The sequence below is a fragment of the Electrona antarctica genome (genome assembly GCF_951216825.1).
Source record: "Electrona antarctica genome assembly, chromosome: 8".
NCBI lineage: Eukaryota > Metazoa > Chordata > Actinopteri > Myctophiformes > Myctophidae > Electrona > Electrona antarctica.
Window position 1 is genome coordinate 25166648 of NC_136789.1, and position 10777 is coordinate 25177424.

Genomic DNA, 10777 nt, shown 5'->3' on the forward strand with positions numbered 1-10777 from the left:
AATGTTTAACATATTATAATTATGTTTTTTAATTTATATTTTAAGTTTAAAGTTTAAATTAATGTAGCAGGCTGTGTATTACAACTAATAATGGATGGATTAATGAAGATAGTTAAACCATCCATCACCAGTGAGGAGGACTCACCTTATAATGTGTAGACTCGAAAAGGTGCTCCTCGGAGCACAAGTCTCCGCCAGGTCAGGTAGGTTATTGTGGCCTCCTGGTGGCCCTATAATAGGCCAATGTGAAAAGGGTACCATTCCTTCTTACGCCTTTCGCAGCGATTGGACGCTGCATTCATGATTTGTGTTTTGCAAAAATCAACCGGGCCAACTAGTGCTGGAGATAGCTATAGTAAACAGACGGAAAGACGGACACACGGACAGGGGCGTCAATAATTAATTTCACATGCAGTGTGAATACAGATGGGTGTTTCATCTTGTGTTGGGTCTGTCTGAGCCTCAGGACAAGGAAGGGGATGTAAGCAGCGAATGGAACTCTAGCAGTCTGTGGTCTCTCTTCATTTTGGCATGTTCCAAGAGAGTATCCATCAACTCCTGGTCATTTTTGGCATGAAGGTGTCTGAGGAGGTACCACCTGGCCACCTGGCCCACTGACACAGGGCAGTCCTGGGAGGACATGTACACCAGGCGCTCCAGCAGACACCTGGTTTCCCTAGTGGCCATCTTAGTGGTAAACTGAAGCAGAGCCTGAAAGAGGACCACCACAGGGGAGGATCCCAACTTCAGCACCTCGGTTGTGGCCTCAAGCACCAAGTCTTTCCAGTCATTACCAGGAACACCAGCCATGCAGGGTCTCAGGGCCAGCAAAGCCAGTCTGAGCAGGCTGGAAATCTGGCTACTGTGCACACCAAGCTGCGAGGCCAGCTGCAGGCTCTGCCTGTACGCCGTCACAGCTTGGGACAGAAGTCCCTGGTTACGATAAACCTCTGCAAACCAATGCCAAGCTCCTAAGTGGTTGGGGTTATCCATGACGGTGCTACTGAGCTGTTCAAGTACAGCCTTTGGTAGTGCAGTGCCACCTTCAGCCACAAGGAGGCGCTGACACTGCACCTGTCTGAGCAACAGCACTACTGCTGGATGTTCTGGAGACACATTCAGCACCTGTGAGCAGAGGGCCTCAGCTTGGTCAAGCTGTCCTCCCAAGGTGAGACCTGTCACTGCCTGTTGCAGTACCCAGCCTTCCAGAGCCTGTGATAGGGGGTGCTCCAACTCTTCCACGTCACGCACTTTGTCAGAGACCACTGACATCAGGGTCAGCTCCAGTCCTTTTCTGCAAGGAGCAGAGCCGTAGAGGAAACAGCTAGTGTTTTCTGTGTGACAGGCAGCCATTAATCCCGCCCACGCCGCAGGGTCATCAGGACACATCAGCACAGCTCTCTGCATGGTCTTCAGTGCATTCCTGTGCCTGTCTTCTCTAGAGTGTCTCCCACTGGCCAGCTGGTTTAAGCCACGGTATAACAATGCCCTCTTTCCTTGGGTTACACTAGAAAGACAGGCCACGTGGCCGGCCATCGCTCCACCATTAGCTTTCCCGGGGCAGTACTTTGGGACCAGCCTAGACAGGAGGGCCCATAGAGATGGGTTGCCTGGATTGCTATGTACGGCTCTGGATGCCTCCCTCTGAACAGCACTGTAGTTACCCTGCAGGCTCAAAAGGGCACATGTGAGCAGACATTGCTGCTCCACAGCATCTCCTGTGGCCATTCCCAGTTTCAGCAGCTCTGTTAGAGCTGCGGTGGCTAGCGTAGCGTCACGGTGGACCAAACCAAGAGCGCAGAGGCACAGTAGAGACTCTGGGATAGGCTCCTTTAACATGGAGCATTTGAAGAGCAGGGTTTTAGCAGCGTCCAGGTTACCCTGCCTGTTCTGCAGCAGCGCCAGGGCTGTCAAGACGTATGCCTTCTCCTTCTCACTTGATGCCACCGCCAGGGCACGCTCATACGCATCAGTGCTTTGTGGGATGAGCCCTGCCCTGCAGAAGGCCAGAGCCAGGCCAGTCAGATCACAGAGGTCCTGCAGTGGCGTGGAGGAGTACACACGCACCGCATCTTCCCATTGACCCAAGGTGCATAATGCACGGCCATAGCTGCCTAGAGCAAAAGACAGTTTTTCTGAAGGAGATGTTGATTGAAGCAGTTCCACAGCCCTCTGGTAGGCCTGCACAGCTTGCATCTTCAGCTGCAGATGTTCGTTTAGGTATCCCAGCATAATGAAGGAATCGGGATCACACTGGATTCTCTCTGTGTACTTGCTTAGAGCCACCTGAGCTGAAGTGACAGCGTTCATCTGGACAATATTGTAGCGATACAGCTCAGAGTCTCTGTTGCTCTTGTCAAGCAAAGTAGAACATACCCAGTAGGCATAGCCTTTCACCCCCTCTGCATGTGTGCTGAGCTCCGTGGTGTGCCTAAAGAGATCCATGGCATCATGGTTTCCCACTGTCTCTGCTATCAGGGCCTGTCCAATCCAGCAATTGACATAAAGGGGCTCCAAGGACTGGGAAATATTGAAGGCCTCATGTGAAAGCTCAATATTTTCCTTCTTCAGATACAGGGCACCAAGATTTGTCCAGGCAACAACATTATTAGCCTCTGCTTGAATGGATTTGATTAAGCAATGCTGAGCCAGGGAAAAGTTCTCGACTCCTTTGTTCATGGCAATCACTCCAAAAGTATTCCAATAGCTGTGGTTCCCACTGTCCATCATAATTGCCTTTTTCACACACTGCTGGGCCTTCTCCAGCAGAGAGCTGCCCTTCTCTGCAGGGCAGGATAAGTTGGCCTGGTGGTAGTAGGATAACCCCAGGGCATACCAAAGGCTAGCAGCCTCAGGCATTAACTTCAGGGCACGGCCATAAAACCTCTCCCCAACCTTGAGTGTCTGGGCCTGGTTAAGACTGTGGCTCTGGGTGGTGGGTTCTAAACCAGCCAACGGTCCAGGCACTAGAACTTTGGCTCTGTTTGGAGACATGGTTCCAACGGTGGTGCAAGCATCTCCAAGCAGCTTCCACAAACAGGACAGGTCTGGACGCAGTTCCACTGCTCTGAAGAGGTTTTTTATAGCCTGTTGGATGAAGTCAATCGCCCCTTCATCTCTGCAATCTTCTATCATACCTTTAGCCAGTTCCAACAGACACTCCCCTAGACCTTTGAGAGCAGGGACATAGTCCTCTCGTGCTGTGATCTGCAGGTACTCTGCAGCAGCCTCTTTGAATTTGCCCATGGTCTGTTTGATTGCAGCTACCTGGTAGACACTGTAGATGGAGGAAGGGTGGAGCTGGTGGGCCTTGCCAAAGGCCTTCATGGCTGCCGTGAAGCTCCTGCGGTTCAGGTAGGCATCACCCAAACACTCCCAACACACCCAGTCAACTGGGTCTGCCCTCAGAGCTGCCTGCAGATCGGCAATGGCCTGTGGGTGCTGTCCAACCTTTAGGTGGTACAGGCCACTTCTCATCCAGGCCCACTTGGCCGAGCCTGGAGAGGCTTTCTGTAACACTGACTGAAGCATTGCCAAGGCCGTGTCCATGTCCCCTTGTTCCATACTGAGGTCCACAGCGGCAGCCCCTGCCTCATCATCGTTGTTGTCCAATTCAAAGGCCTTCTTATAGCAGCCTTGTGCTCGGCCACGGTCCTTAGCCACCTCGCGGTAGTAATGTCCCAGGTAGCGGAACACGGAACCAAGATGGGAGTCCTGCTTTGCTGCCTTCAGCAAGTGCATGTGAGCCTTGGTCCTGTCTTGACGAGTCTCTTCTCCCATGTCCCAGTAGAGCTGTCCTAAGAGAAAATAGTATTCCCCACAATCTGGGCCCTGGGCTGCTGCCTGCATGAAACTCTGCTCTGCCAATTGATGCTGATTCTGGGCTGACTGGGCAAGTCCTCTTAGCGCCAAGCCCTGGGACAAATTAGGGTCAGATGCCAGCAGCTCAGATGATATCTGGAGAGCGCGGTCCACCTGTCCTGTGATCAGATACGCTCTTCCTTTAAAGACCATTAGAACAGAATCATTTTCAGCACCTGGGATCTCTGTGAGTATCTCCAGAGCCTGGTTTGCAGCCTTCTCATTCATGCTCCTCACCAAGGCCTCGACCCTCAGCCTCAGGAGGCTGAGCCTCAGTTTCTCATCTCCAGACATACACAAAGTCAGACCTTGGGCGCAGGATGTGGCACAATCTGAGTAGCTGTGCATTCTGAGCTGGGCCAGTCCCAGGCTGTACCAGCCTGTACTGGAACCTATTTGTTTTAACCCTTGTGTCAGCTTCTTAATGGCATCTATATATTTGCCCTCCTGTAGAGCTTTGATACCCAGACCTAGATTACCTAAACCACTGTCTGGGACCATTTCCAGGAGCCGGGAAAAACAGTGGCTTGACTCCTCACTGAGGACACCTGTTTTTAGATAGTTAGAGCAGAGGACCTCCAGAGGATAACTGAGAGTTGGATAGAGGGACAGCATGTGCTCACACGCCTCTTTCATTTTGGCATCTTTGTGTGACAGTTTTGATAGACATTTGACAAAGTCGGCTGAGAGCTTCCTGTGGTCCTCTCCTGGCACAGGGTTGGTGAGAAGCATGGCCCTTTCAAAGGCTGTGATTAGATGCTGTTGCGTTTCATTGTCCTGCTTCTCAGACTCTGTGCAGTCCGAGAGCAGACAGATGATCTGCTTCCACAGGTCCATTAACACATTCTTCTCCACAGCCTCCTCTTCCTTCAGTTCAATACGCCGTCGGCAGACTTTAGCCAACTTTAAATATTCTTTATCCGACTGATAGATGTCTGACAATTTCTGGATCACATCATAACATTTGTTTTTGTCTGAGCTGGCATACAGCTCACTAAGCCTCTGGTAGATGTCAGGTAGGTCTGCTTTTAAATCCCATTGGTCAGTCTTCTCATACAGATTGGCCAACCCCTGCCATGCCAGTAGCTGTTCAGGTTCCAGTTCAATAGCCTTCCTGTACGCAGTCTGGGCCTGGTCTGGCTGGTCCAGCTCACTTGTCGCCAAGCCAATGAACACCCACGCATTATAATTGTTCTTCTCAAGTTTCAAAACAGCTTTGCAGTGTTTAAGAGCCTCTTTGAATTCTTTATTTTTAATGGCCTCTCTGGCACTCTTTAGTGCTGTTTTCAATTCTTTATTAGACATCCTGTGATGTTGTTACGTCGGCAGCCCGTTTATTAAAGTAACCGTGTGCATTGGAAACCTGTGTTTTGTTCTCTGCATGAGTGCATGTGTGTCTGTGTCCTGTTTATGCCCATATATGGAGATAATATTATTATTATATATATAATATATAATTATTATATATCAATCAATCAATCAAAAAAAACTTTATTTGTATAGCACATTTCATACAGCAAGTGCAACCCAATGTGCTTCACATATATATATATATATATATATATATATATATATATATATATATATATATATATACATACTGCCCCATCACTATGACTCAGACATAACCATATATAGGCATGAGGGACGGATGAGGGGATGAGGGACGCATCCCAAACCCTTATAAATGTGCGGAATCTCTGCATGTCTGTCTGTCCCATCATGCCCATATATGGAGATCCCTACAAAATCTGCCTGTGTCCCCTGCAGCCTGCACATCTTGGGGCATTCCAGTGAATGCGAGAACTAATCAACTTTAAAAAAATCACACCCGTGTGAACTGAGTGGTGCAACTACACATTTATTGTTATAGTTACTGTACATTAGAACCAGGAAAGCATCTGTGATGTCAGTGACGTCACATACTAACCATAGCAACCATGCTCACCCGTACAAGCACAAACACACACGGGTACTAACAAAGCCAGTTGTTGGAGTGGTTTGCACCACTCAAAAAGTGTATCGCAGAGGACCCAAGGGAATGCAGTGTCAAAGGAGATTGTCCAGAAATCGACAGTTGTCGAGAAAGATCTGTCTGTCTGTCTGTCTGTCTGTCTGATCTGTGATTCGGTAGACAGTTACCAAAAGACTATTTTAGGCCAGTATGTTGTATATATATATATATGGAGCATTTGGATTTCACTTTGTGCTTTTTTATATTATTACACACATGCTTTGAAGTTGCAGACCATAGTGGTGTAATGTTTGTCACTTGTTTTATGGAATGAGCTTTGTACACAGTACACACAATGATACCAGTGACTGAATGTACACAGTACATACAGTGATACCAGTGACTGAATGTACACAGTACACACAGTGATACCAGTGACTGAATGTACACAGTACACACAGTGATACCAGTGACTGAATGTAGGAACAGTGTTGTACCTCCAAAGCTATATAGTACCCTGAATCAGAGCTATTCTAAAAGGCCCCAGCCTCAAATGGACGACCACAGAACGAAAACATTTAACTATGACTATGTTGATGAGAAATCACAGGCTTTTGTGTTGTGTATATTTGTTGGGTTTCTGACGTAACAGTAGAACTATAGAATCTCTCATCCCATTAGGCCTATACCTTTCAGGAATGGGTGACATAAAAGTTTTATGTCACCCATTCCTTTAAGGTCCATTTGGAGGGTAACAATACATGACATTGTTCCGACCTCCTGTTAGTCCGATCGATTACTAACACTATCCCAAACCCTAACCCTAACCCTAACATCAGTCTTAACCGACCATGTAGATCGCTAACCCTAACATCAGTCTTAACCGACCACGTAGATCGCTAACCCTAACCTCAGTCTTAACCGACCACGTAGATCGCTAACCCTAACCTCAGTCTTAACCGACCACGTAGATCGCTAACCCTAACATCAGTCTTAACCGGCCACGTAGATCGCTAACCCTAACATCAGTCTTAACCGGCCACGTAGATCGCTAACCCTAACATCAGTCTTAACCGGCCACGTAGATCGCTAACCCTAACATCAGTCTTAACCGGCCACGTAGGTCAGACTAACGGGTTGTCGAACTTATGGACAGTTCCCCATTTGGAGTAGCCTGGCTAATAAGCCAGACTAATATCACACAACACTGTCGCGGTATATCAGTCTGGGCTGGCTCCACTTGGATTTCATTTCCCGGGGAACATTTTCTCTTTGACGCAATTGGTCAGAGCTACTGTCAGTCAAAAGTCTCAAGCATTGAACGTCACTGTACCAAAGCCCGCCTATATTGCATACCGTGTCCCGATTGGTCCGACCTGTTCTCTGCTGTAGGAAAGAGGCGTGCTACTGAGCCTCGCCAGACCGTAATCCGCTGGTAGGCAACTTTTTTTTGCCAACGGCTGATTCGGTCTGGTTTATTAACCAGGCTACATTTGGAGCACCTAACCAAAACATTAAGAGGACAGATTGGTTTCCTATACAGAAACAATTAAGTCTTGTTTTTCTCTTGCTAGTAGAAAGACAACTGAATCACGTTGTCATTCTGTAATAATGTCTGTGCTTCGTTCACCAGGCTGAAGCCTCTCGAAGCAGTCTACCACACTGCTTTACGATTTATAACTGGCGATGATTATTACACCCATCATTGTATTTTATATGATAAAGTGGGATGGCCATCAGTTTGTATAGAGAGAAAGATTGTATTTTTATTTATTTTATTAGATATACCAGTCCACGTGAGAACAATGAACAAGGAAAAGTGCACCCCTGCTTTTTGCCACTGGAAAACATAATGACAAAATGGAGTTGTCTTTATCCTCTGCATGAAAAGGAATATTAAGTTGGATTCACTGTGTGTGTGTGTGTGTGTGTGTGTGTGCGCGTGCGCCGTGCGTGCGTGCGTGCGTGCGTGTGTGTGCGCATGCGTGTGCACATATGTGTCTGCCTGCATGTGTCTCAAGCAACAATTGTGTGCTTCTTATAGGTCAGACTTGGACAATTTGGCCAAATCGGTTTGGTAACATTTTGTGTTGAGAGTGAAGACTAAAGGAAACAAGGGTATATAAGAATTGCTGTTAACATTTTCATCTCTTAAATGGAAGCTGCAAGTGAACTACATTATGCTTTTGGGGACAAGTTGGCCAAATTAATCTGTTTGGTAACATTTGTGTTATAATAATAAAGCTGTAATGCTAGATATAAAGATATCATAGGAGGTATATGTGTCAGTGCTGTGTGATAATACACTATATAATACTGTATTATATATAACAGAATTTCACAAAGGTCAGCCTTACGTGACTGACAAGGGAGAATAGTTTCCTCCAGTGGACCAAAACGTGATTCAGAAGAGTCTATTGTTGGTCCCCCCCCACAGGTCTTCATTCAGCCGGTGGCAGATGGCTCAGGTTAGATAACAAATCAACACAGAGTCATATTTTGGAGGTACTTATAGTCGTATGAAAGGAAAATATCAAGTTATTTTGAGTCATTCACGTTTTTATTTTTATTCCGGTTTACCAAAAGAGTGATGAAGAAATTCTTATTTAGAAGTCTTAGTTAGAGCACAATTTAATTATGCATTACCATTTTACACACTGCTGTACATTAGACTAGGCTGAAGAGAGACTTTTTTTAAATTTTTTATATAATTTTTATCCCATGATTTTGTAACCCATTTTTCACCCCTGTGTCAATTATCTAATGTGATCCTGGGCTCTACACACCCTCCGCCAACCTGGGGAGAGTAACGGACTTGAACTCAGGCTTCCTTCATGCCTAAGTGTCCAAGTTGCTCCTTTTACACCTGACAGGGGGGAGTTTCCCTGGTTGGACGTAGCGAGTGGAAGGAACACGTTATTCCAACCAGTTCCTTTCCCCTCCATCAGGTGCCCCGGCTGGCCAGGGGGAGGCAGTTTAGAGACCAGGATTACTGCATGTTTTTTGTGAGGGTACCTACCCTATAGGGGACACGGGGAGAACATGCAAACTCCACACAGAAAGGCCCTTTCACCAACCCCGCCTCGGGTATGGGCACTGATGACGCGGAGGAGGAAACACGCCGGCTGAAGAGAGACTTGATCTGTTCAAGGTGATCAATTTAAAACATATTTTTAAGTGTTTCATTTTAAGCTCACAGCACAACACGTTGTGAACTTGTATGTCTGATATTTTCACTATAAGTAAAACATGTCACTGTTTTCCTTATGTCTGGTTTAGAGTAATAACACACACACACACACACACACACACACACACACACACACACACACACACACACACACACACACACACACACACCAAATCCCTACCCTACCATCTCTGCCACACTCATCTAATTTTCACTGTGGCTTTTGTGCATATGGTTAACGGTAGCCTATGAAGAAGAAAATCAAGAAAAGACATGTCATGGATTGCATAAGAGCCCCCATTATTCGCATGCCTCAATATGCAGCCTTGTGCAATGTGCAAAAAAAGATGTTTAAGGCTAACGCTAGACTGAATTAGCCAAGTCACATTCACATTATGTTTGTCTACAGATATAGAATACCAGCTGCATTACAAACAACTGTGTCACATTTTCATGTAAGAGAATGCATTACTGCAAGTCACTCTCAACTTGTCAGCAGAGGGCACACTACCAGCCAAATTCACAGTAGCCTATCTTTTACTCCAGTTACTGTAGCAAATTAATATTGCCCATGTCAAAGCTATTCAAGAACACAGAAAATAAATGCCTGCTATACTATTTTGTGAGCTACAAAATCCCACATTGTCTGTGAAAACCAGGAACCAAAGCGGTTCACTCTGATAGTCTATTTGTGTACACAAACTGCTTTGCAAAGGATCTCATCCCTCCATTGTGCAATCACTGTAAATCCCTGGAACATGTGACGCGTTTAAAACCTAAACACCAGTGTGTAATAATAAAATGCCAAATGTTTATAATTTTTTATAAAATACAGTAGAACACGAGTTCACTCAAACACCTCACGAGAACACCTAGTGTTCGAATTCTAAACACCTATATGACTGACTTTGATTGTAAAAGCTAAACACGTGTATGTGTTTAAAAAGTGTTACTGGCGATTAAACATGTTCTTCTGTTTATAATCTAAACACTGTGACACGTTTAAAAAGTGTTACAAATAAGTGTTTAGAAATAAACGCTTTGGGTTTAGTGTGAAAAGGTGGTAGAGGCAGCAACGAATGGCACAGACCTACAGACCAGCAGGACTCAGAGGCTTGCCAGGTGTCCAGTATGTTTCAGTTTCAGAATACTAGGCCAGTCTGGCCGAATGACCGCATCTTCACAAAATTAATGTGATGAGGTTATCACATTTGGGCAAGTGGCTATGGCTATTTTTAGGCCAAGAAGTGTTTTTCATGCAAAACTAATGCTTGGAATGGGTTCAGAATCATGAATAACCCCTAGTTTGACATGTCACATGCTACTTAAAGCATAATTCAAATATTTGCCTTATATAGGTTTTCAATGGTACCCTAACGTTCAACCCCTGAATTTACCATGATAAAACATGTATATAATAATCCATTTTTAATATGTTAATTAGATGACCCTAAGGATCATAATCTTGAACGATTATACTATTGCAATTTCTTTTGGGTCACCCTTTTTAGCTTTGACTGGCCGCGTGTGACATCATCGCACCCGGAACTTCCGGAAGTTATACAGGAACGCCTACTGAGTGGCAAAAAACAACGTTCTGGCCTTGACAGCCCATACACATCAAGTCTGTTTGGATGTCTGATTGTATTAAACAACAAACTCACCAACATTGCAGCTGTACAAAAAAGCTTGAATTATCTTATTTCTATCTGCAAAGTTTTGTTTCATAAAAATCGGCCGTAGACATGTTATGAAACTACTTTCTGTCAAGA

At 45.6% G+C, this 10777-nt stretch overlaps 1 protein-coding gene across 1 annotated transcript; it reads right to left on the minus strand.

Annotated features, from left to right (window-relative positions):
* Positions 1 to 462: 462 nt before the first annotated feature.
* Positions 463 to 5166, minus strand: LOC306928672 (tetratricopeptide repeat protein 37-like; the record flags this gene model as incomplete). Its single annotated transcript, XM_079508942.1, has 1 exon — positions 463 to 5166. The coding sequence occupies one exon, from the start codon at positions 5164 to 5166 to the stop codon at positions 463 to 465; it is 4704 nt and encodes a 1567-aa protein (XP_079365068.1).
* Positions 5167 to 10777: the final 5611 nt, after the last annotated feature.